The following is a 25,545-nucleotide window of genomic DNA, read 5'->3' on the forward strand; positions in this document are numbered from 1 at the left end:
AGAAGCCAGGCTTGCAGGTGAAATGGATTCTAAGAAACTGGATTGAGCCTTGGCAGTATTTTCAAAAGATGAAGGTAACTTACAAGTTACTCCAAACCCTGGACATGCTGCTTTGGAAGCAACCAGAACAAACCAGGAATTCTTTCTCCCTCTCACATGTGGAGATTCTGGGAAGATTCCAGGAAATCCTCTGTGCTGAGGGGCAGAAGCAGCTGAAAGCACGGGCCAGCATGGAGGGACCAAAAGATTCAAAGCTTTATTTTTTTTTTTTTTTAATAAAGTTAACAGTAAAACAAAATTCACAAGCCTTTCCCGCCCGAGCTGGTTTCCTCTTCACACACACAACACACAAACAGAGGCTCCAACCCAGAAATGAAACTGCTCTAAGGACAACGAGACGTGATGGAGGAGGAGTCTGGGGCTGTCCGTATTCGAGGTTAAAAGAAGCAGATCAGGTATGTGTGGTTTGATTTGTGTTTGTTTGCTTCTTAGCCAAACTGGAAAAAGAAATTTCCAGGCCCAGAAGCTGAAAAAGAAAATGGAAGATAATCAGGACTTTTCAAATCCAAATTGGTTTAGTGCAATCCTAAGCAGCACACGGATGGCCAAGCCCACACACAGCTCCAGCTCCCTGGGTTTGTGGCTTTGGAACCCAGAAGAACCAGAACCAGTCACCAGCTGACACCGTGCAAGCAGAACTTTGAATTTGTGCAACAGCCAAATGCTCTCCTCAAGCAGCACATCCACTGGGAGCCCCAGCTGTCCTGCCAGGGATTCTGTGTACTTACAGTTCCAAGGCTGGGAGGAGAACACCTCACCTACCTTCGAAGCTGAAGCCACCTGGCCCGCTGAAGAAGGCCTTGAAGATGTTATTTGGATCAAATTCTACAGGGAAGAGAAGGAATTCATGAGCTGCAGAGAAACAGCCATCACGTTCCCACAGTTCAGGAGCTGTCAGCTCACTGAAGGTCCAGAGTGTCTCAGAGTGGCCAAGCAGAGGCACAGGGCTGGCTGCCACCACCTGGGGCCACGTAGTGACCACAAACAGGTAAAGCAGCTCTCCCCGAGAGAACCTGCCACAGGGCAGACTAAGGATCTGGAAAAGCAGCATTTAGGGACTCAAAATTACACTGTTTAACACATCCTGTGACAGATTTTTGCCTAATGGCAGCTACTCCCCACTAGCTGAGCCAAGGACAACCAGTATCCCAGCCTGTTCCCAACCAGAGACACTCAGTGCAGCCCTGCCATCCCAAGGCTCAGGGACCAAACCAAGTCAATCCATGGAACCATTCCCAACACGAGGATTGCTTTAGGGAATAAGGCACACTCCAAAGAATCTGATCTTGTTAAAGGCTGCCATGGCAGAGTATTGTAAAGAACACTGACCTCCCATGTTTAATCCATCCTCTTCCAAATCCTGCCCACTGTCATAGCGAGCCTTCTTCTTGGGATCTGACAGGATGGTAAAGGCTTCACCAACCTCCTTAAATTTTTTCTCTTCTTCCTTCTGTACTTCTGCACTTGCCCCACTGTGTCGGTCTGGGAAGACACAAGCAGGAAAAGCTCTTAATTTCTAGTGCAAATGGATAATGTTAAACATTCCCAAGCTCCTGTCCCAGAACATGCTCCAGATCTGTGGGGTCAGAGCTGCTATTTCCCAGAAATTCCCTCTTCCACGTGCATTTCTGCCTCGGTGATGGCTGCACAGGGCTCACAAGGACTGCTGTGGGTACCTGGATGGTGCATTAGTGCTCGTTTCCTGTAAGCTTTCTTGATCTCATCTTCAGAGGCGTTTTTGTTCACCCCCAGGATTTTGTAGTAGTCTTTCCGTTTGCTCTTTTTCAGTTCCACCTGTGCATTCTTTAGGAGCTGCTTGTGTTCTGGAAAGGAGCACAACACCAGAGGGGAGGAGTTACTCTGTCCCTTCCACTTCAGGCCACTCAAAAAGCAAGAGGACAAGAACCAAAACCAGACATCCTGAACCCAGTGCACTGCCTCAGACATAAGCTGAATTATCATCTCAGCATTCAGTGCTGGGAGAGAAACCAGACCAGAGACGGGGATTTCCAACGCTTCTGAGGGCTTCTCCATATTGTCCTGCTGGGGCATTAGGCTGCAAATCACAGCATATCGTGGGGGAAAAAAGGAACAACAAAAAAATTGCCAATTCAGAGAAACTTGTGCACACACAGGGAGTGGCCTTGTGCTCACCTTTTGTTTTCTCTGTCTGATAAACCTTCTCATAGTCTCTTACAGCATCTTCATATTGTTCTGTGTCCATGTAACTGTGGAAAGAAACACTGGTGGCCAAAGTGTCCCTCACAGGAACATCTAAAGGGGTTCAGTACAGGTTGTCTGGGTGGATATGGATTAAGAGAAATGCTCTAGACTGCAGCAGATCTCAGAGGAGCCCACACAAGGCTACAGCTGGGAGCCCTGACACTTGTGGGAAACCCTGGCACATGAACGTGCACCCTGGGCTCCAAGGGGACACTGTAAACACCTTTGGCAGCACAAGTTCTGCTTTAATGATCTGAGAATTCCAATATACAGCTGCAGGAACTGATCCCAGCCAGCCTGAGCTCCAGGAAGCTGGTGCAGGGTCAGAGCTGGCACAGGCTTCACACTGGCAGTGTTGGTCAGGAGTGACAACCCTGGCACCTCCAAGGGACACGTCTGTCTATTGCCCCTCAGCCTTACTCACACATTATCTACTCATTGCAACTGAGCAATTACAAAGATGGGAGGTTGGAAAAGATGGATAAAGATTGATCTTGAAGGTCTTTTTCAAGACTTGAAAAAGGTAATGTAAATTTGCAATTGCAGACATGGAGAGAGAAGGCCTCTCTGGGAGCATCTATAAATACAGTCAGTGTCTATATAAACACAGTAAGCTGAGTCAAGTTTTAGAACAAATCCTCCCTAAATCCTCTTCAGACTGGACACGAGGAAGAATTTCTCCACTGAAAAGGTGGTCAGGCATTGAAACTGGCTGCCCAGGGGGGTGACAGAGTCACCATTCCAGAAGATGTTCAAGGAACAACTGGATGTGGTACTCAGTGCTCTGGTCTAATTGGTCAAAGGTTGGTGCCAATGATTTTGGAGGTCTTTTCCAACCTAAATAGTTCAATAAATAAACCACCAAGAGGAAGTGCCAGATCTAGGCAGACAGGAGAGGCCACAGAGAGCTACCCCCATCTCCTCAGCAGCATAAGGAAGAGGAATAAATTCAGTTCACCCCTTCTATTCAGTTAAGCTCCAGATTTGTGATCCTGTCCCTCAGAGCTGCCAGGAGGACACTCAGGTGCTCAGTGCCAAGGTGTACTCACCACTGTGCCCTCCTCAGGTAGGCTTTGATGTACGTGTCATCCAGCTTCACTGCGTTCGTGCAGTCGTCGATTGCTTCTTCAAGTTTCCTAAGCTACAACATCAGACAAGTGAGTGAAACCCATGCAGAGAACAAATTCTGCATCATGACTTTAGGCAAATGAGAGGTGTGAACAATCTGGGAAAATCTCACTGTTTTCTGTGTCTCTGTCTAGGAATTTTTTTCCAATTTCCCCCAAACATTGAGCTTTTGTTCCCCGGGAAAAAAAATCAAAGCCTGGCTAGTGACATGACAGAGCTATATGTGGTGCTTCTGTGTAAGAAATTCACTCAAAACCAAGGGCCTTCCTGATAACAACCCCAACTCTGTGTCCAAACTAATTCCTGGGCAGGAAGCTAAACCTAAAAATATTTAAAAGAAATATTTTTTAGAAAAAGTGTTGTTTGTTTTCAGACACAAGCACGTAAGTAAGACATCTATTTTGTGGCCTCCAGCTCATCCCACTTCCCGGGTTTTGGGAACAGCCTGTGTATCTCGACCAGGTGGGGGTGTCTGGGGAAGCAGCATCAACATTGGGACAGCTGAGGAAGAAAAATGCCCAGAGGACACAGGGTGGGAATTGGGAGCACTGTCACATGACTGACTGTTTTTCTGGGTAGTGCAGGACTGAAATTCAACAGTAAAGCTGAAGAAGTGTCATGGGGCCTTAAATTGTTGTTTTGGGCTTTTTTTTTGCATAAAATCACAAAGCAAGATATGATTTACAAGAAGAGTAAGAAAATAAATCTGCTTATTCCTGGAAAGAAAACAGAGACAGGGGTGCTTTTTGCTGACTAAGATAAGGATAAATCATGTCCCTCCTCTCCCTCCCACTCCGTGCAGCCCAAGTATTTGAGTTCTGTTTCTGCAGGAGTCGATTTCTTGCTGTTGGGAACGGATCCAAATGTTGTGCAAGCACAAAACTCTGAAACACTGCCCATGGCCTCAGAGATGCAGCTGCCCAGCAGCCAGGGAGGACTATGCTTTCCAGAATAACTGATCTGTGGTTTCTCACTGCCATGGTGAGGGATATGGTGACAGACACCTGCCAGACGACCGCCCCTTACCTTTGAATTAACCGTCCCCCTGTTGCAGTAGAGTTTGGCGTTTGTTTTGATATTATTTGGGTCTATTCCTAGTGCCTCTGTGTACAGTTCATAAGCTAGTTTGTAGTTGCCTTTCTTGAATGCTTTATTACCGTCTTCCTTCTTGGCTTTAAGTGCTTTGGCATTCTGAAAGGAAACACACCTGGGTAAGGACACGAGGTCAGGGGGACCAAGCACCTTGTTCTGCCAAGCAAAGGTCCTCAGACACAACAGTTCTAATCTGGCTTCAGACACTGCTGCAGGATACAAGTTAGTCTTGCTCCAGCAGCTGAAATGATCTGGAAGCACTTTGCCTTTCCCTCAAAAGAAGTACTAAGGAACAGCCAGTTCCAGGCATCCTCCATAGGAAAAAGGTTGCCTAATTTTTAAGATGAGAACATGACAGTGCAGTAAATTTATGGATTAAAATAAAAGGACCAGGAGCTCACTTTTTGAGAGTACATGAACAGATTTAAAGTTGGTCAAAGAACCACACCAGGGAAGGAGCAACACGAAGGAACGGGGTTAAATCAGGGTGTTGGCCTGGATATTGGACCTGAGAGTCAGGAGTTCCTTTAGAACCAATGTATCTGGTTTTATTGCTCCTCTATCTGACCACGGAACAAAGAAGAGTGAAGGGGAGGCTACTTCAAAGTATCACAATCTGCTGAGAAACAGTTTCTAGAAGCTTGGCTTTATCTGAAGCAGCAGCTGGCTGTCTTTGGGAAGAGTTGAACATACTGCCTGCTCCTGGAGGTCTGGGAAAGGCAATGATGAGGGACGGAGAAGAGATTGATCCAGCAGAACCAAACTACATGTTTGGTTTAAAAAAGCCCAGATCCCGGTGATTTTGCAGCCCCATTTCCACCATTTACCCGGCAGGCAAGACAGGCTTTCTCGTGGTCAGGAGCCATCCTGAGGGCCTGCACGAAGAACTGCACGGCCTTCTCGATGCAGTCCTCGTAGTACAGGCACAGCCCGCGCACGTACAGCGCGTCGGCGTTCGTCGAGTCCATCCGCAGGATATCACTGCAACACAGAATCACACAATTCACAGAATCACTGGGCTGGAAGAGACCTTCAAGATCATCGAGTCCAGCCCATGCCCTAACACCTCACCCAGACCATGGCACCGAGTGCCCCATCCAGGCTTTTTTTAAACACGTCCAGGGACGGGACTCCACCACCTTCCCAGGCAGACCATTCCAGTGCTTTATCACTCTCTCCATGAAAAATTTTTTCCTAATATCCAACCTAAAGTTCCCTTGACACAGCTTGAGACTGTGTCCTCTTGTTCTGTCAGTGCTGCTTGGAGAAAGACACCAACCCCCACCTGACTACAACCACCTTTCAGGAAGTTGTAGAGATTGATAAGGTCACCCCTGAGTCTTCTTTTCTCCAGGCTAACACATAGCAAGAAAGGAAATCTTTCCTATTCCCATTTCCTTCTGACCTCCACAAGCACCTTCCTCCACTGAGGTACCCGTTTACTTTATCAAGTGTGTAGCTCAGATAAGCCAAAAGGAGAGAAGCCTCCTCAAAGCAGGATGTGAACGGTTGTGAATGAGGTCTGGATGCAGGCTCCCAGGAAGATTAATGGGGATAAATTCACATGCTCCCTCCTCAACACAACATGCACTAAGGAATATTTGTATTTTATATTCCCTCACTTATTCCAGGCATGGAGCGTGGGCAGCAGCCAGGACACCCCACCAGGTGTTCCTCAGGCACTCACCTGGCCACAGACTGTGCCTCGGGGTACCGGCCCAGCAGCGCCAAACACTCGGCCTTGAGGATTTTGAACCGGTGACACGCAGGAGCAAACTCCAAAGCACGATCCATGCAAAACACAACCTGGGGTGGGAGAGACCACAGGCATGAGCACAGCAAAGAGCCAAGGGCCTGGTTTGAACAGCTGCCCCACGCTTGAGATTTGTGTTTTACCAGGAAGGCGAGCGTGAAGGCACCCACCTCCACTGCTGCTGGAGACACATTTCATTGGAAAATTTTCCTCATGTGCAGGTTCTGCCTTTCAAAGGGCTTTCTGTGCCAAGGTCTGAGGCATCTGCTGAATTACTGCGACAGAGCACTACACAAGACTCAAGGGACACCTGTAGGAGGGCCATCCCTTTAACTCTTCTAAACTGTAAGCCCTAAAGAAAGGGCCAAGAAGGACAATCCTGCCCCTGTTTCCTGCATATAAAGACATGTGGGAGGGACAGAAATTCAATAGATTGAGACAGTTTGAACTGGACAAAACACAAAAAAGTACAGTGCAAGGGATGATTTTCCACTGGCCTGACAGCCATGGGCAGGGTGAGCTAATGGGTCTTTTCCATCCCTGCACTCTGGTGGGGACATCTGTGCAAGAACGGGGCATTGTTCCCCAAGGTTCATCTGCTCCTTGGCCCGTGACATCACAGGCCCCTGCTGTGGGAAGCACTGTGCTCCAGAGCCAAGGGCTCCTGGGTGAGGCAGGAGCAGCTCTCCAGAAACAAAGATCACGTTTCACATCAGGCTCCCAGTGAAGTGGGACTGGAGAAGTGAGGGACAGATGCACTTGCCCAAGACGTGCAATACAGGCAGGGCAATTCCCACACAGGAAATTCAGATTGATCACACATCCCATTTGCTCCTCAGAAACAAGGGATACAAAGCTGGGATCTACCCTTCCAAAATCCTGAGCTTAGCCTAAGAGCAACCTGAGCTCCATGTACTGGACAATCTCTTCTCTGGGATAAATCTGAGCCTTACATGCATCCACTGCACAGAAACAATTGCATGAGAAGTGCTTGGTGCCTTTCAGATTTCATACTGTCATTTCTTGTTCTATCAGGTCAGTACCAGCTGCATCCTGTTACAATCCATGGGAAGAAAGATTTGGAAGCTGTAAGGAGAATGCCCCTTGCAGATCTGCATTCCTCCTTGTACGACCCTTGATGGCACACAGCCTGCCTTTTTTTTTTTTTCTTTCAAAGAGTTGAGAAAGAAGAATCCTGGATATGCATTTCAGGAGCACAGCGTGATGAAATGCTGCTGCTGACAAAATCTGTCTCAAACAGCTCAATCATGACTCCACTCACCCTGCAAAGCAAATAGTGACAGAAGGTCGGCCTGAGCCAGTCACCTCCTCACTTGTCACTGGGTCAGTGCTCAGGGAACACGAGTCTGCCACTTTCAGAGCTGACACAATTCACCAACCAGCCCTGCTCCAACAGATGTGGCACAGCACCTCCCAAACACCCAGCAAGGAAATCAGCCACACACCTGCCTGGGCCATGTCAAACACACCAGTTCTTATATAAGATCAAACCAAACAAGTTAATCTCACCTTCCTGAAATCCCGTTTCTCAAAATCCACTTCAGCTATTTTTTCATACTCAAGCACAGTCGTGGCATTCTTCAGCTGAAAGACAGAACACACGAGTACTGCAGGACAGTCTCTGCTCTGAAATGCCACCAAGCAGCATTTAAGCAGCCAATCCCTGAATGTCAGAGCCAAAACTACCATAGACCATGGACCAATAATGCAGATTACATGAATACTTTCGCCAGCATTAAAATAAATTTGAAATAAAGTGACTAAACTGGGAGTCCAGGAAAATGTACCCTGTGAAAGAGACAACAGCAGCAGCTGCCTTACACTACTCTCCAGTTCTCCTTTGGCCAGCTCAACCTCCCCAGTATCTACTGGGGACAGTTAAATGTGAAGATCCTCTTACCTCCTGCTGTGCCTGGGTATTCTTATGATCCAGTTCTAAAACTCGTTGAAAGCAGCGGCTGGCAGCCATGGCATTCCCTAAGGAAAGGTGGCACTTCCCTTCCCGGAGGTGGCCCTGGGAACACAAGTAAAAGGGAGTTGCAAGAGCTGTAACAGGTGCAGCCAAGGGACTGAACGAGGAACCTGAAGCTCTCCACGTACCCGTACAAAGCTGTCGTCCAATCTGACTGACTGCTGAGCATCTTCCAGTGCTTCTCGGAACCTCCCCAACATCATGAGCGTGGCAGCTCTGTTCCCATAATAACTGGCATTATTGGGACATGTATCTGGAGACAATGCAAGACTCACTATCAGCATAATGCAGCAGCTGCACAGCTTGTGGCACTTAAGAACATTGGCCTTGACTGGCATTATCGATCTGGTGACATTTCCCAAGGTAATTAAAGCAGGCAAGAGGTTTTCATTCAGCATGTGCTGTCAGAAACCCCACTGGTGTGTTTGAAATCAGCAACCAGCTCCAATTTTAGACATGGTATTCAGCAAAGATTGATATTATCAGCTGTTCTCACCTATGGCTTTTGTGTAGTAGTTGAATGCTTCGTTGTAATCTTTCTTGGCATAGTACGCATTTCCCTGCTCCTTGAATGCTTCTGCTTCTCTGAAAGGAAGCAAAACATCACATTTTCAGAAGGACTGAGCACCAGACAGACTGTGACCATGATGAGCATTTGATCCCCAAGCAATCTCAGTATAACTGTTTAATGCTCCAAATTTAAGCTGCTTCTCGTGAGATCTCCTCAGCACCCCCCATTTCCTGCTGGCTCCCAGATACTCCAACGCTGTGCATGGGATACTCAGGGATATTTCCTGGCCAAGTTTTACAGGGATGCAATAGAAGCCCAAAACCACCTTTGAGTCCCATCAGAGAGCCCAGGAGAACTCCCTGGTATGGAGTTCACCCAACAGCCCCCTCCTGCAAGGTGCAGCACCTCAGAACAAAAGAGATAGTGCTGTCTCTTTCAGGAGTCCCACATACTTTCAAACCAGAGCCAAGAACAATTTCCACATTCAAAAGACAGCTAAATCGAAGAGAAATATGGGTATAAGCCTGCAACAGAAGCCTGGCACTGCCTTGGCAACAGGTCTAGAAATAGTCCTCACACTCAAGAGCAAGCATTTGCAGAGACAGTTTGGGACATTTAAAAACACACAACATATGGTTTAAAGCAGCTTCCCTTAAACTCTCGAAAGCAAAGCTTCCCCTGAGGGAAACCAAGCCCCTTCTCTTCCCTCATCTCCCTTCAGCCTTTCACCTGCACAGGGCAAGAGGGAGAGCACATCACGGTGATGGAACAGCGAATGCGAGCAGTGCTCAGCAGGCTGACCTGGGAGAGAACAAAGGGAATTGTGTTGGAACAAGTTCCCATGTTTTCAGCCTTGCCCAGGCTGCCATTGGCCCTTCCCACACAACCACCTCATGCAGGGGTTGTTTTCACTGAGCCATTGCAGATTTCCCAGCTGGCAGAACAATGGACACTGGGAGCTGGGAAATGTGCTCTTCACTTTCAGTTTTGAGCTTTGCTGTGGGCTACACCCCAGCTGAGTCCAGCCACAGCCGTGTGGGAGTTAAACCCTGGGATGAGATGGGTAAGAAGTGCGGCAGAGCAGGGGGTAGCACACACCCAGTGCCCCACAAGAGCCTTGTCCCAGCTCCTGGCTCAGCTCCTCCCACCTCTGCTCCAGAAAATTATGAACTCGCCCATTGGACATGGGAAACTGCCATCCCTCCTCTGCCACAGCCCTCCCAGCATCACACCTGAGGCAGGTGCTGCAGCCTGGCTTTTCCTCGGGAGCCAGTACCCACCAGAGTCCCAGGAGCTCTGCACCCTCCCAGCTACACTGATTTGCAGCAAGGATATGCCTGTGGGACAGATCCGTATCACGAGCATCAGGATGCAAAGTTTGCATGATTAAAATGTTTCCAAAGACAATCAACTTTTTTGAATATTACAGATCAAATATCCAAATACAGTGGAAAAACTACTCAGCACTTCTGCACTTTTGAAACCCAGGCAGTGAAGAGTTTCACTGTTCTCTTGTTTCTCTAATCACAAATAGGAAAGCAAATCACAGATCCTATTAAAGTTCCTTCCCTCAGGTCTCTGTTGTACAGACTGAAGAAATGGGTGAATGGCAGAACTCACCTGAGCCACCACCACAACCTTTCCAGCACAGTGGGCAGTCACAAGTCTTTTAGCCATTTTACCTGTCCTGTCATGAGGAATTACCATCTAATAGACACAGCTAAAGGCTGACTGCCAGAGCATCCCATCTGCCACAAACTGCTGGGAAGAGCTGGGAAAATGGGAGAAAGAAAACATAATCCCAGCAAATTTTCAGAAAGCACCAGCACTTTGAGATGCCAGAGAAACAACCCCACACAAGGATTACTGTTTTCTACTCTTTTTTTATTGGTCTGTTTTCCTTTAAAGCATTTTAATACGGATCAATGCATCAACAACTCAGAGTGCCTCGGGTGAAACTGGCAGAAAGGAGAGCACAGGTATTTCTACTGCTCACATGGCCTAAGGCTTAACGATGAAAATTGTGAAAGCAAATCACCTCCACAGCACGAAGGCAAAGGACCTGCTGGAGCTGTCAGGCTGGGCTCCAGCTCCAGCACCAGGACAGAAGCAGCTCTGCCCTGTTGTGCCCTGATGACATACAGAGCACACAGCCCTTGTTTACCACAGCTCTGGCTCCCACAAGGAGAACTGCAGCCCCTGATCTCACTGGGGATTGTTTCACCCCAACAGATGCTGCGGCCTGAATGAGCTCATTCTGCCTCCTGCGCTGCTGGGGCCTGCACTCCCCACTTGCTACTTTTGACACTGAAGAAGAATCGTGCTTTGCTAAATATACACCCCCGGTTGAATGGGTGTCTTTGTGACGGGGTCGGTGTCTTCGCGGGGCTGCTCCACGATGGACGCAGAAATGGAGAAGAGCTGCACCAAGGAGCTGGGTAAGACGCTTGTCTTTCATCGCTCACATGCACCACAGGCACAGGAGGGGCTGGTGGGAGTGACTCTCCTTGTGAGCGATGCAATTCTTTTTCTCTCTTTTATGGTATTTCTCAGCATCTCTAATACTTGCAGTACTTTGGTCCCAGTCACCCCAGAGAACCTGCCACCACAGAATCATTTGGGTTGGAAAAAGCCTCCGAGATCTTTGAGCCCAACCAAGGTGGTGACCGATCACCACCTTATCAACCAGAGCAGAGCACGGAGCGTCATGTCCAGTCATTCCTTGAACATTTCTAGGGACGGGGACTCCAACTGCTCCCTGGACAATGCCTGACAACTCTTTCTGCAAAGAAATTCCACCTGACATCCAACCTGAACCTCTTCCGAGACCAAGGAAGACAAGCAGCAGCTGCGTGCACTGACACTCCCTCGCACACTCCAGCTCTGAGGATGGAGCTCGCTGCCTGCCTGGGGAGAGAGGAACCAGCACAAGGCTCCTTCTCCTCCTGGTGCCCTGCAAAAGCTCAGCCCCTGCCCGTTCCCAGCACAGCAGCTCTCGGAGAAGCCATCCTGCACACAGTGACACAATCCCACGCTTGCCTAACAACTCCTGCCTCCTCCTCAGAGCTTCCACACGCTGCCCCCGCTCGAGTGCCGATCGTGGCTTCCACCTCCCACTCCAGCTCCCAATGAGACTCCTGCAGACACCTGATTTTCTGTCATGGGAACCTTTAGGGATCTGTAATCCAGCAGTTCTGGTCCAGATGTGCTGGCACAGCCCCTGGGCAGGGATGTGCCAAGGCAGTACCACCAGTGACAGGAATCCAACACCTAAGCAGGCAGCAGAGTCACTATCTTCCAGCTCTCCTGACCCTCATTCCCACTTCACTGCCTGCCTCCGTTTTGAAATGGTGGCAAAAACCTAAAATAGCTAGAATTTAAGGAAGGCTCCAAAATCCTGTCCTGACCAAGCAATCTTTCCTGTTATGCTCTCACAAAAGCAACACACCTGCCTATTTTGTGCAGTTCTTGCAGAGACTTTTCTTTAATACGATACGGTGCCTTTATTAGGCATTTTTGGGGGTGAAATCCCACCCAGATTCTCAGCTGTCAGATGTGACTCAGCCACTGGGGTAAAATAAGTTGGGTGATCTCAATTCAGTTCACAGCAGGCAGATGTCTAGAGCTTAAAATTAGCCATCATGTTTGCCCCTGGACATACAATACTCTCCCGTCCTGTCTTTCAGGACTTGGAAGAGAAAGAAAACACTCCATGTGCCAGAAAGATACACAGGGTGCACTCTAGAGACCTGTCCTCAGGTGAGGTTTGACACTGAGTGAGGATTTATGCATAAAGGAATATATTTACAACTTTCTCATGAGGGGCAAGCATTGAGCTCTTCTCTCTGATGATCAGGGAATGGCTGGAGCTGGTGAGGGTTAGGTTGGATATTAGGAAAAGGTGCTTCGCCCAGAGAGTGTCAGGGCAGTGGTCACATGCATTTGTGTGTAACACACTCTGCCATGCCCTGTTGGGCAGTGCTGGCACACCGAGGGCACAGCAGTGTCACACACACTCACTGTGCCCTGGTGGGCAGTGCTGGCACACCGAGGGCACGGCAGTGTCACACACACTCTGCCATGCCCTGGTGGGCAGTGCTGGCACACCGAGGGCACAGCAGTGTCACACACACTCTGCCATGCCCTGTTTGGACAGTGCTGGCACACCGAGGGCACAGCAGTGTCACACACACTCACTGTGCCCTGGTTGGGCAGTGCTGGCACACCGAGGGCACAGCAGTGTCACACACACTCACTGTGCCCTGTTTGGACAGTGCTGGCACACCGAGGGCACAGCAGTGTCACACACACTCACTGTGCCCTGGTGGGCAGTGCTGGCACACCGAGGGCACAGCAGTGTCACACACACTCACTGTGCCCTGGTTGGGCAGTGCTGGCACACTGAGGACAGAGTGGAGCCGTTTCCCAGCACATCAGCTCCCCCCACTGCACTCCCGGCGGGTTTGCTCCATGGGCAGCACAGACACCATGGCAGGGACTCAATGCAGTTCCCAGCCTGGGAAATCCAAGTCTAGACACGCAAATATCTACACGGACGGGCAAAGGACTCACCCATGGAAACATAACTAAGAGCTGCCCTGAGCCTCTCCAAGAGCAGAGTTGAACCTGAACCCAGAAGATGCTCAAACCCTCAGAACATTCCTCATACCTGAGGGCAAACTCAGAAGACCAAAAGAGCCACGAGAACCAAATTATGCCACAAGAAATCCAAGAACTGACCCAAACCTTCCCTGCAGCCACGAGTGAGAACAGCAGCAGAGCCCCAGCTTTAATTGTGCTGTTATGTAATTCCCGGAGCTCGGAATTAACCTAATTCCCAGCAATGGCCCCATCACGCCTGGCAGGGCCACAGCACAACTTTTGTGAAAACCCATGGAAGGGTCTAGAATCAGCCTGAGACTGCTTTTTTTGAAGGAAGCAATTCCTTTTGAATGAAGGAAGCCAGCCAGCTTAAGAATTCCATGGGAAAACAACTGCATCTACATTATGATTTACCTCAAAAAAGCACATTTCATATTAAGGAAATAGGCTGAAACTGTAGGTATGGATCACCTTTTCCTACTGGATAAAGCAAGTGGCTTAAATTAGATATTCAAATACTCTGCAGACATACGGGAAAGCAAATAACTACACGAGTACCTTCTGCTGCTTCTGGTATGATCATAAGATCATAAAATAATTCCTGATGAGTAAAATGGGCTGGTTTATCACCTGGGAAACCCAAGTGCCCTTTTACAGGCAGAACAGGAACAGCAGAGCCTTCTCCAGGTTATCCCAGAATGACCTGGTGCCCCTCAGATGACTCACCCCCTCCTGCCAGTGCTGCCCCTAAAGCTGGAGAGAAACGACATCTATTCTGGAGGAGCCTCACTTCATGCACTGGAAAAGGCTCTTGGTGCTCTCCAACACCTGACAACCTCCAGGTAACACCTGCAGACCTAGCCAGTGACCCACAGCCTGGCCAGGCCCGGAACCTCCAGGACTGTGTGGGCCACTTCGTGCTCGTCACTTTGCTGTGGGAAATGTGGATGCCCCACAGAGGCACCAACACATCCCAGGCCTGCAGCATGGCCTCTGCAATCTCCTAACAATTTTCCCAACAACTGGAGGTATTCGTTTTCAAGAGGCTTCCACATGCTCCAGTGCTGAAGAAGGAAGAGAATGATCCAGCCTGGAGCATGCACAGGAGCCAGAACCCAGAGGTGCCAGGAAGATGACAAGGAAATTCTCCCTGGCAAAGCTCCAGGGGCCCAAGCTCATAAAGCAGCTAGGAGCAGGGAAAAATTGTTCCCATGGGTGAGAAACCTTTAAAATCAAACGGGTGAGTTTTCAGGAGTGGCCCAGCCTGCTCATCAGCTGCTCCGCACTGGTGCACCAATGTATAAAATTAACACAATTACATCAACACTTTCTGCCAGGACCCCAACAATCCATGAGGCAGCAGCAGACAATAATTATCCTGTGACCACACTCCATTGCTGTGTCCTGGACACCCTGGGAGCCCTCTGGCATGTTTGCAGCTGCTCCAGGGCATTAGTTACAGCCATTCTGAAATGCAGATCTCCCCTTTTGCTTGTTTTCTAACTTTACAGTTTTGTTAAGTCACAGAGAACAGAATCTCGTATTTGGACAAAGGTGAGTCCTTGAACAAAGCATCCATATTCTACCCTACTGTAATCCCTAAATGGAAAGAACAGAACTTGGAACCCTCATTGCAGAGTTATCATAAGGATTCTGAAAAGGTTTTCCCTTATTTTTGCTGATTCTTATGTAAGTGAGTGCAGACACATCCCAAAGGCTGCATCAAATCAGTGAGTCCCATGCAGAGCTCACTCAGCTCTTATCTGGTCTGGGATGTTTCACAAACACCTGACACTTTCTGAGGCTCTAACTCCACTGCCCAATACAGCAGTTATTGCTCTGATTTCCACAAGAACAACTGAGCTACCACAGCAAATCAGGAACAGTTGGGGTAGGGAAAAGGTTAATGCACAGAGCTGCAAAGAAATTGGGGTGTTCAGGGCTGGCTCCTCCAGAGCAACGCCAAGGAATCATCTCCTGCCCATATGGGTCCATTTTAGCAAGGGAAAAGTGCAACATTGCCAAAAGAATGAAGAAGAAACATTGTGAAGGCACCTAATGAAAGCGGTGCAGGGCACAGCCTTGGGAAGGAAGAAAGGAACTGGAGGTCAACACCTGTGCCTTCAGCCAGATTTTACCTCTGCAAATTCTTACCATTTCAAACACCACATTTCACTTGCCCAGGGGCAGGAGTGATGCGCCCACACAGGCCTGTCCCAGCCTTACAGGCTGGGCGATCCCGGTGCTCTGTGAGCCCCAAGTGCCTCTTCAGCAGCTTTTCCTTTCCTGCTCAGCAGGACCTCCCCAGGGAGCTGCTCCTCAGGCCTCAATTCCACAGAATCCCTTGAGCCATCAATGGGAATCTGAAACCACCATTCCTCAGAGGCTGCTTTTGGTTTTGTTTCCTCTTCTTCATTCCACCGAATCATCTTCCAGAGCAAATACCTCAGCTCCTGCAGGAACAGCTCTTTCCTTCCAGCTCCCTGGAAGATAAACCCAGCACCTGCCACTATGGAAAACCAGTGGAGTTTTCTGGACGGGGACCTTCCCACCTCTCTGTCCACAGCGCTCCAGCTCACCCACTCCTGGGGGGAAAATATGTGGGAAAAGTGGGGATCCCACCTCGCCCTGCCTCAGGTGACACTGGAGCTGGCCCGGGCATGGCACACACAAACCAGGAGCTCCTGGAGGATGAAGCATTCCCGGAGCACGGCTCTGCCCAAGGCGTTTTTCCCGTTACCAACAGCAAGGCAGGACAAAGTAAAACCCATCGTGGGCAGGTTTCAAATGGACCAGGAACCACGGGAATGCGGTGATGAAACAGCAAAGGGTTCAGGAGTTTGGAGCCTCCTCTCCCCACGAGTCCTTCCCTCCCCAGCGAGGGGGAGGACGCGCTCCCCCCACACCGGTGAGAGTGTGTGGCCTCGGGACACAGGGTGTGAACTGTATTTCTGGGACAGCCCGGGAACGGCTGGATGTCCTAATCCCGGTGCACACGGAGGCCGCGGGAGCTCACCGGGACACACTCGGCACCGCATCGCAATCCCAGCAGCTCCCGGCCCCGCCGCGTGCGGCCCGGCTGTCACCGCCCGCCGGAGCCCCGGGCCGCCGCCGCTCCCGGCCGGCCTGGACAGAGGACTTCGCCTGCGGGGGCCGCCCGGGAAAGGACCGACCGGAGTCCCCGGGCGCGCCTCCGGCCCAGCCGAGCACCTGCGGCCGCCCTGCACCGCGGCCCCGGGCCCTGCGGCACTCGCAGCCTCGCCGGGTCGCGGCCCGCCCACCGGGAGGGACAGGGGCCGCCCTCTCCCCGCCCGGGCCGCCGCTCTACCTGCGCGCCTCCTCGTCGCTGTCGGTCTCGCCGGGCCCGTCGGGCGCCGCCATGACCACATCGCACTCGGCCTCGGCCGCCGCCGCCGCCGCCATCTTACCGCGCGGGGCTGGGCCGGACCGAGGCGGGGCGGGGCGAGCGCCGGAACGGGCGGGACCTCCGCCGGTGGGGCGGGGCGGGGCCCGACCGGCAGGGGGCGCCCGCGGAGGGGCCCGGCGGCGGCATGGGGCGGGGCAGGTACCGGGAGGGGGGCGGAACTTGACCCTGTTGTGGGCGGGGCTTGTGCAGACCACGCCCCTTCCAGCGCAGGGCAGTGCCGGGGCGCACGGTCCGCCCGCCCACACGGGGGCGCTGTGGTGCCGCCGCGTGCCTTCCGCCGCTGCCGGTGAGGCTCGGTCGCCGCCGCCCCGGTGAGGCGACATGGGCAAGAGCTGCAAGGTGGTGGTGTGCGGGCAGGCCTCGGTCGGCAAAACCTCCATCCTGGAGCAGCTGCTCTACGGGAACCATGTGGTCGGTGAGTGCGGTGCTGGGCAGAGGCTGCCCCGGGTGTAGCGGGCAGTTCCGGCCCTGGGCAGTGCTGGCACTGGGGATCCCCCTGGGCACGGCTGTCCCTGTTCGGTCACCCCCAAACAGCGGCGGTGGGTGGAGAGGGCACAGCGCCCCCGGCAGGGTTCCCACGTGTCCCCTGCCCATCCCGTCAGGCTCGGAGATGATCGAGACCCAGGAGGACATTTACGTGGGCTCCATCGAGACGGACCGCGGCGTGCGGGAGCAGGTGCGCTTCTACGACACGCGGGGGCTGCGGGACGGGCTGGAGCTGCCCAAGCACTGCTTCTCCTGCACCGACGGCTACGTGCTGGTCTACAGCACCGACAGCAAGGAGTCCTTCAAGCGTGTCGAGCTGCTCAAGAAGGAGATCGACAAGTCCAAGGACAAGAAGGAGGTGAGTCCCCCAGGAAGAAGGGGCTGCAGAGTGGGATCTGCTCCCCTGGGGCAGGTTCTCACCTTTGTTTTCTCCAGCCTGTCACAAGATACTGATGGGTCCCTGATCTCCCAGCAGCAACAGGATGTCTCCTGGGATGCTCTCTGAGCATACAGGTGCTCAAAAGCTCCTTCCTTTAGGGCTGGTTTGAGACACACAGTACCAAATAGGAGGGGAAGGGAGCACTGAGATAATTTGTTTTCAAATAGCCTTGACATGGACGGGGAATCAGTGCCAGGGCCGGGCCCATCACTGAGGGTCTCCGTGGCAGAGCCAGCCAGCCCTGCAGTTCTGTGGTTGGTCATCAGGGGCCCTTCTCACCCTCTTGGAACAGGTCACCATTGTGGTTTTGGGCAACAAGTGTGATCTGCAGGAGCAGCGCCGGGTGGACCACGATGCAGCCCAGCACTGGGCCAAGGGCGAGAAGGTGAAGCTGTGGGAGGTGTCCGTGGCCGACCGGCGCACGCTGATCGAGCCCTTCATCTACCTGGCCAGCAAGATGACACAGCCACAGAGCAAGTCTGCATTTCCCCTGAGCCGCAAGAACAAGGGCAGCGGATCCATGGATGGCTGAGCCTGCTTCCCCTTCCATTACTACCTCCTCTTCCTCACCTTCCTGCTTCCCTCTCACACACCTCCTCCTGAGTCCTGGCTGGTGTCACGGAGCCTGTGGGAAGCAGGTGGCAGGAGGAACAGTCATCCCCGGGCTAGGGATGGTCCTCGCGAATGAGAGAGGCAGTGGGACAGGAGCCACTCCTCTCCCTGCCCAGCCCCTGCAGCTGTCAGAGGTGCTACAGGAAGGTCAGGATTCACTCAGTGATCCCCTCTGTTCTGAGGTGCAGGCTGGGAGAGTGGAACAGAGGCACAGCACAGGCTGGCTGGAGCGTGGGGATCAGATCTACATCTGGGGGAAACAACTCCCTCTTGTTCTATTGCCTGATAACATGTGGGCAGAGCCTGTTTGCTGACACTGCCTCCAGCCAAGCATCTCTCTTTGCCCTGCCCCAGCTGGCTCTGTGCTGCTCCCTGGCAGGTTTTCCCTTACCCTGGGAGTGTCCACTGCTCCTTTTTGCACTGGAATATTCAGGTATGCTGCCCCAGGGAACGCCTAGAGCAGGACAGGTGCTGTTCCTGAGGGCAGTGTGCCCAAATCCACCATTCTAGCCTTCCTCTTCCTGAGTGCAGACTCAGCCATGAGCTTGGAGGAGATAAGGTTGTGCTTCACCTGCATACCTAGATCCTTGGAGGAGCTGGGACTGCACTTACCCTGCACACTCCAGATGTTTTGGGCTGTGGTAGCTCTCACTGGCTACCTGTCACAATGCTGCTTCCTTTTAGAACCACCATAAAACAAGGCACAGGTGTCCCAGTCCTACCCAGCAACACTTGTTCCCTTCAGGTGGTCTGGATGTAGGAAAAGAACCGATGAAAGCTCCAATGTGTTTATACTTGTTCCTTTTATTTACTGAGTAACACAATAAAGCGATGAGATTCGGTTATCAAAATATTTTCCTTTTTTTTTCCCAACAGTTATAGTACATCAAAAAAATATACAATGAACATTACAGGAGGGTACTGGCCAAGTCCCTAGAGTCTGGATATTCCATTTTGGGGGGTTTTTTTTCTGGTTTTTTAAATCAAACTTCACATCACTCCAAGGTTATTTACAGAGGGGCACACGTTACCGAGCGCTATGGACTATCCCTACTCCTAGTACAGCATGTGCTAAGTCAAAGGCAGTAAATGCTTTGGAGAGCAGGAGGGGATTTGGGGCGATACCATAACGGGGGTTTCTTATGCAGCTCGTTGCAGTATTATTGTTACTAGAAGGAATGGCTTTCACAGGGTTAAAGTGCCAAGAACAGGAGTGCAGCAGGACTCACTCCACTGGTGAGGGGCAAGGAGCAGCCATGGCTCCAGCACAGGCTTTTTGGAACAATGGAGGGGAATAGGCCCACTGGTGCCACGTGGCTCTGCAAGCTCCTGGCTCCCTGTGCTGCTGAGGAGCTGGGCAGGGCACCAGGGGCTCATGGCACAGGAGGGGACCCATTGTCCTGCTGCAGTGGCCGGACTAGGGGTGACCCCAAGGGCCTGGGAAGGGCACAGTGAGACGGGCAAGGGTGGCTGGAGATTTGCTGACCACAGGCTGCTTGGCACTGGGGAGTGGGGACATTGTCCCTCCTGTCCCCTGGGGCCCCACCAGCACAGGCTCCTACCCCCTGGGATGTGGGGTCCCTACGTGTCCCCTGGGCTGTGGGACCATCTCCCTATCCCTGGCAAAGCCGTTTCTGTGGGGAGCCTTCCTTCCCTCAGCTGTGCACCAAACCACGTATCCCACCACTGCTGCAAGACCTTTCCATTGTATCCATGCACAGCTGCTCAGTCTTCTCCTGGTGCTGTCTCTCCATTCTCCTCCTTCCCTAGGGAAGTGATCTCCTGAGCAGGTGAATTCATACCCAGGGTCTCCTTCACTCTCCTGTCTCTGTGGTAGGAGCACAGTGGTGGCTCCACGGTTGGTGCTGCCCACAGACCCTGCAGGTGTGTGCTCCCTCCTGCAGCTTTCCTGCCCTTGCCAAGGCTCCAGCCCTGGGAAGCAGATATATTTCAGCCATCTGAGTCACCCATTGGCTGTTTCGTATTCACTTCCCCATGCTGGGACCCATCCTGAGCATGGGCAGAGCACACTGGGCAGAATCCTTCTAAAATCCGGGTGCTGCTTATGGCCAAGACGTCAGATATGTGTGCTTGTGCGTGTGGATTCCCAGGTGCACGCACCAACCTCCTCTTCCCGAGGGCTGGGAGGGAATGGGAATCACAGCAGAGGTTTGAACCAGCACCCTGAGCTGAGGATGCAACAGAGCTCAGTGTCATGTTGGTTCTTCAGCTCCCACCACTGCTCCGGCTGCATGGATGCATCAGCACCAAAGGGAATCGCAGGCGGCCAATGCGGCGGGTGAGCTGCCCCCCTGGATTGCATAGATCGGGGTGGGGTGTTCCTCCAGCAAAAGGTCCATTTGGGATGCAACTCTCTCTATGTACAGCAGCGTGCTGGGCACCCAGAGTGCCGCGGTGACAGTCCCAGACAGGTCATGGTTGGGCTGTCTGAGCACAGTGAAACGCAGAGCTATGGCCTCAGGATCCCTCCAGAGCCCAGCATTCCACAGTCTATGGGTGCAACTGCCACCTGATTGTCCAGGCTGCTGAAGACACCTTTGTTTTCGGGAATCATCAATAACTTCCTGGAAGCTCCGAACTGGGATGGGGTTGGAGGGCCGGGCACGGCAGGTGAGCAGCAGCGTTGCCTTTCACTGGAGAACTGAAAGTGCTTTAGGGACATTCACTCAGCCTCACAGCATCTCCCGGGAGGTAGGGGCAGGGCTGTCCCCGCAGTGAGACAGAGACAAAGACAGGTGCCAAGCACAGGGTCACCTCCTTGGGGAGCCAGCACCAGACAGCCTGGTGCTCCCGGCCTTGCTGAGCATGAGTGGAGCCCTGCTTGGCCACATGCCCATCGTGTGCTTCTGGGGCCAGGGCAGGGCCCGTGTGCTTTGGAGGGAGGAGGCACCGGCCCTGGGGTCAGCTATTGCTCTTGGAGTGAGGATACGGTTGGTGTGGCCGGTGCCTGCCACCACAGGTGCTCTTTGGCTGGTGGGATGTAGGGAGTTGTGGGGACAGGGGGCTGGTGGGTGGCACAGAAACCCCCTGTCAGCACAGGCAGATGCAGGGCTGGCAAGGGCACAGCCAGCCCAGGCTGAGAGAGAAACTGCCAGCTTCCCACTTGTGCTGGGGTTGTTTCTCCCCGTAAGAGTTGGGCTGAGATTCCCCTCGCAGTTCCCTTCCCGCTGGGCTGGCAGAGACCAGAAGGATGCTCCTTCTCCCAGGGACGAGACAGCTCCTCTCTTAAGAGTCTGGTAACTGGGAGGGCAATGAAGAAGCAGCCAGCAGGCCAAGGACAGGCAGACTCTGGCCATGAGATGGTCCTGCTGATTTGGACACTGTCCTCTTCTGTGCACTGCCTGGGCTCATCTGCTGAGCATGGGGCCAGCACAGGCTGGGGGAGCAGTGGGGATGCGCGGCGGGGCTGGCTGGGTTCTGTCGGGGCACCTCTCTCCAGTGGGAGCACTCTCCAAGCAAAGGAGAAGCTGGGGTTGATGTCTACGACTACATTTTCCCACCAGGAAGGAGAGCAGGTACCAAGAGCGCTGTCCCCAGCGCGCAGCCCCTGCAGCCCAGCCCAGCCACAGTGGACAGACCCTCGGAGGGCCAGCGGCTCTAGTAGGGTGCGAAGACAATGGGACCCGGCGTGGGGCGGACATGGGCCGGCGGCGTTCGGAAAAGGGCTGGTCCGAGGATTGGGGCTTGGAAGAGGGTGGTGGCAGCTGCTGGTCGCAAGGCGAGGGGTCCAGGCATGGCGCAGACAGCAGCGGCGGTGAGCGGGCTCGGCAGGAAACGGGTCGCCAGGGTTTTGGTGAGGTGCTTCTGCAAAGCCAGCTTGGACTGCAGGGAGAGAGGAGGAGACATTGAGATTGCAGAACAGGTGGAGGAATCACAAGTCCTGCCATTGTGAATGCTGCTGCCGAAGCACTCCCAAGTTATCCCCATGCTGGCCTTCACAGGAATAGACTCAAAACCCAACACCACAGCTCACCCTCCCTGAGGGGAGAAGCTGAGCTGTGGTGATGGAAACCAACGTTTAAGAAAATCAGCTCCCATAACTCACTGAAAGGATGGCTGATGGCGAGCGAGCCTTTGCAAGCAAACCGAGCAAGTGTTGTGCAGAGAGACAGGTACCTTGAGAATACTCACTGCGAGGGCAGCATTCTTCTGCAGCTTGTTGTAGGGGCTGTACTTGGGCTTGGGTGGCTTCCCTGCCAGCCTGTCTTTGTGCCTCCGGCTGCTCATGTGCTGGGGAAGAAAATAGCTGGATCACTGGAAGCCAGGACAGCCAGGGTACTGTGCAGCTCAGGTCTGTGGGGATGCCCATCACCCTGCAGGGACCATCAGGTACCCACACCCTGAGTCCCTGCACACCCACACCCAGTGCCCGGGCACTCCCAGGGCATTGTCACCTGCTTGAGCTGGGTCTCGGAGTTCACGTAGATCTCACACACTTGGCAGTGAAACGCTTTGTTCTGGATGTTGATGCTGCCCTTGTTCCCAATCCGCTTGGACTTGTGCCCTGCCCGGGAGAGCAGCTTGCCCCGGCCTCGCCGCAGTTGGGTGCCGTGACCTTCCAGCATTGACTTGTGCTTGGCGCCTGGTGAGAAGGGATACTCAGCACACCCAGCCCAGCCCCGGGCCAGCACCATGGCAGCAGGAACAGAGCCCTCCAACAGCACCAGGGGAACCCCACCAACCTGTGCCCAGCAGCACTTGCAGGCAGAGGGGACAGGGAGCTGCCTGGGAGCCCGGACTTTTGCCAGTGCTGTGCAGCCCATTCCCAAACCCTGCCAAACTGCACGTCGCAGGCAGAGCAGGGATGCTTATCTTCCCAGAGATCCCCCCTCCATGTGGCAGCTTTGGAGGAGCTGCTATTTTGAGCGTGCGCTGGAGCCTGTCGCCTGTCCCCGGGCGTTAGCACAGTCTGCGGAGCTGGGCGCGCGTCGCCCGCCGTGCTGCAGCATCTGAGCCATGCCCAAGGTCAGAGCAGAGCTGGCTGTGGAGCCAGGAATAGCTCAGCAGGGTCACAGCAGGTGCAGAAGGCGGAACCCAAGATCCCTACACACCTGGGGACAGGGTGCTCTGTCCCATCCCTGCCAGCGCCGGGATGGCGAGGGTGCATGAGGAGCAAGTAATTTAAGACCCTGCTAATTCATTCTATTTTTTAAGGCGTGAAGCAAGGAGCTGTGTGACAGCCACAGAGCAGTGCCAGCCTGCAAACGTTTGTTTGTTTGTTTGTTCTTTTCCCCCAAATCAGCTCCTGAATTTGTAACTGGAGCTGACAAAAGCAAAAGGACACGTCTGCAGCTAAGCCGCAGCAGTGTCCTGAGCCAACCCTGCACATGGCAGCTGCTGCTGCCCCAGCAGGCAGTGGGGTGGGAGGAATTGGTTCCCAGTATTTGCTGAGCTGGGGTAGAAAAGGACTTTCCATTTAAAGTTGGGGTGCCCAACTTAAGCATCCTCTAGAGAAAGGGGCGAGCCAGGAGCTGGAACTGCGGGACCCGCAGACCCCACTGGGGACCTCTGTACCATGGCTGCCACCCCCTGCTACCATCCTGGGGGTGGGTTTGGACACCCCCAGGCTTCAGGTGGACCCTCAGCAGCTCCCACTGCTGCCCGCCCACAGCTGCCCTGCACAGCCAGGAGTCATTGCAGGCTATGGGGCTCCACAGCTCATTGCATTCCCAGGGGTCTTCTCCAAAGGGCCACAAGCCCAAACCACCGAGCTGCTTTGGGAAGTAGTATTCCGGGTTTGGAAGAAGCCCTGAATATCGGCTTCAAGCTAAATGGAAGATAAAATAGCCTCAATCACTTGATTAAAAGTAGCTGGAAATGTCCTTAATTAAGACATGAAAATAAGAGTTTGACCTTGTGAGAATTCACCTTAGAAGCTGCAGCCCAGGTAAAGCCCCATGGCTTTCCTGCGCAGGTAATTTTAATGAACAATTTCAAATTACAGCAATGCTCATTAATGCTTGCTACTTCGTTGCAAGGCTGCTTGGTTATAGGGCGTGGATGGGCTTTGCTCAGAGAGCCCCGATGAAGTGGCAGGGGGCCTGTCCCCCTGTCCCCTGATAATGTCCTTACCGGTGTTGTGAGCCTCCAGCTGGGACAGGGAGTTGACAGTCACTTTGCAGGTGGGACAATACAGGTGCGGTTTGCTCTTTTTCCCCTCTTTCTCACTCTCAGGGGCCGAGCTGATGCTGCTGCCCGACTCGGCTGCCTGTGCCTCAGCTGCCTGGGCAGATGAGGAGGCCACGCTGGTGGCATCCGAGGTGCCCTCTGACAGCTCAGAGGCTGGTGGGGAGCCCAGCGGGGCAACACTGCCTGGCAGCTCCACAGGTGATTCCTCAGTGCTGGGCACCAGTCCCAGGCTGCTGCCCTCACCCTCCGACTCCTGTGGGCTACTGGCATCAGCTGGTGGGAGGAGAAGGGGAAAAGGGGAAAAGAGAAAGAAATGGTGAGAAAGTTATCTGTGCCTGAACAGGTTTTCTGGATTTCAGGGAGCATGAGCACCCCAGTCTTCCCCAAGACCATCTCAGAAAATGTTTGCATGCATCCATCCCTGCCAAGGGCGGTTCTTCCCCAGATCTCTCCTATTCCAGCTGCTATCTGCAGTGCATGGAAGCTGGGCTCAGCACAAAACCCCAGCGAGCTTCGGTGCTGCCACGCCTCCCACCAGCCCCATCCCTGCATGTGGCAGAGCCCTGGGGATGTGTGAGACAGGGCTCGCATTCTCTCCCATGCATCCATACAAAACACCTCCCAGAGACACCAAATCACAGGGAAAACACCCCCTGCTCCCCCGCGGGACCGGAGCTCATTTATAAAACGGTGGCACCTCTGCCACACCGACCACAGCCTTCTCAGCCCCACACCCCCTCCTCGTACCTGTGCTGCCCAGCTCCCCACTGCCCACAGGGCTGGGGGCCAGCTCGGCTGCGCTGTCCTGGCCAGGGGTCCCCGCTGCAGCCTCCACCACCTTCTGCTTGTTCTTCATGGCCTCGATGGCCTTCAGCCTCCTCGCATGCTTGTGGCCCTTGTAGTGGGCTTCTGCCTGGTTCTGGGGGGACAGACCGGGGTGGCCAAGTCACTGCTGTGACCAGACAGACAGATGGACATGGGGAGGGCAGGTGATGGGGTCAGACCCAGGGTGTGGCCACTCAGGCAGGTTTCTAGTGCAGCCACCTTACCTGGTGGCATCCATCCCCAC

General features: G+C 53.1%; 3 protein-coding genes across 9 annotated transcripts in view; 1 reads left to right on the forward strand and 2 right to left on the reverse strand.

Annotated features, from left to right (window-relative positions):
• Positions 1-233: 233 nt before the first annotated feature.
• On the reverse strand, positions 234-16,829 carry DNAJC7 (DnaJ heat shock protein family (Hsp40) member C7). Of its 2 annotated transcripts, XM_014885458.2 has the most exons (14): positions 16,691-16,757; positions 8,746-8,834; positions 8,378-8,502; positions 8,178-8,291; positions 7,787-7,861; positions 6,191-6,309; positions 5,331-5,484; positions 4,438-4,602; positions 3,333-3,424; positions 2,215-2,288; positions 1,737-1,883; positions 1,390-1,542; positions 823-885; positions 234-526 (listed from the first exon to the last, which is right to left on the reverse strand). In XM_014885458.2, the coding sequence occupies exons 1-14, from the start codon at positions 16,741-16,743 to the stop codon at positions 489-491; spliced, it is 1,461 nt and encodes a 486-aa protein (XP_014740944.2). In that variant the 5' UTR covers positions 16,744-16,757; the 3' UTR covers positions 234-488. The 2 variants fall into 2 exon arrangements, with proteins under 2 accessions (XP_014740944.2, XP_088035819.1); XM_088179693.1 differs by lacking the exon at positions 234-526 and having other exon boundaries at positions 815-885; positions 16,691-16,829.
• Positions 16,830-16,981: 152 nt separating this feature from the next.
• NKIRAS2 (NFKB inhibitor interacting Ras like 2) lies at positions 16,982-19,177 on the forward strand. The gene is made up of 3 exons (XM_014885535.2): positions 16,982-17,204; positions 17,392-17,633; positions 18,007-19,177. Exons 1-3 carry the CDS (start codon positions 17,111-17,113, stop codon positions 18,244-18,246), a joined length of 576 nt encoding a protein of 191 aa, XP_014741021.1. The 5' UTR covers positions 16,982-17,110; the 3' UTR covers positions 18,247-19,177.
• ZNF385C (zinc finger protein 385C) overlaps positions 19,111-25,545 on the reverse strand; it is a 58,187-nt gene continuing 51,752 nt past the window's right edge. For 4 of the 6 annotated variants that reach the window (XM_088179699.1, XM_088179702.1, XM_088179703.1 and 1 more), the window contains 5 exons: positions 25,224-25,395; positions 24,420-24,749; positions 22,742-22,929; positions 22,464-22,577; positions 19,111-22,169 (listed from right to left, as the gene is read on the reverse strand). In XM_088179699.1, coding sequence (XP_088035825.1) covers positions 21,945-22,169; positions 22,464-22,577; positions 22,742-22,929; positions 24,420-24,749; positions 25,224-25,395 — 1,029 coding nt within the window. In that variant the 3' untranslated portion in view covers positions 19,111-21,944. The remainder of the gene's footprint in view (positions 22,170-22,463; positions 22,578-22,741; positions 22,930-24,419; positions 24,750-25,223; positions 25,396-25,545) is intronic. The other 2 variants (XM_088179700.1, XM_088179705.1) reach the window with 1 other exon arrangement.

The sequence above is a fragment of the Sturnus vulgaris genome, chromosome 27 (assembly GCF_052056855.1).
Source record: "Sturnus vulgaris isolate bStuVul1 chromosome 27, bStuVul1.hap1, whole genome shotgun sequence".
Taxonomy (NCBI): Eukaryota; Metazoa; Chordata; class Aves; order Passeriformes; family Sturnidae; genus Sturnus; species Sturnus vulgaris.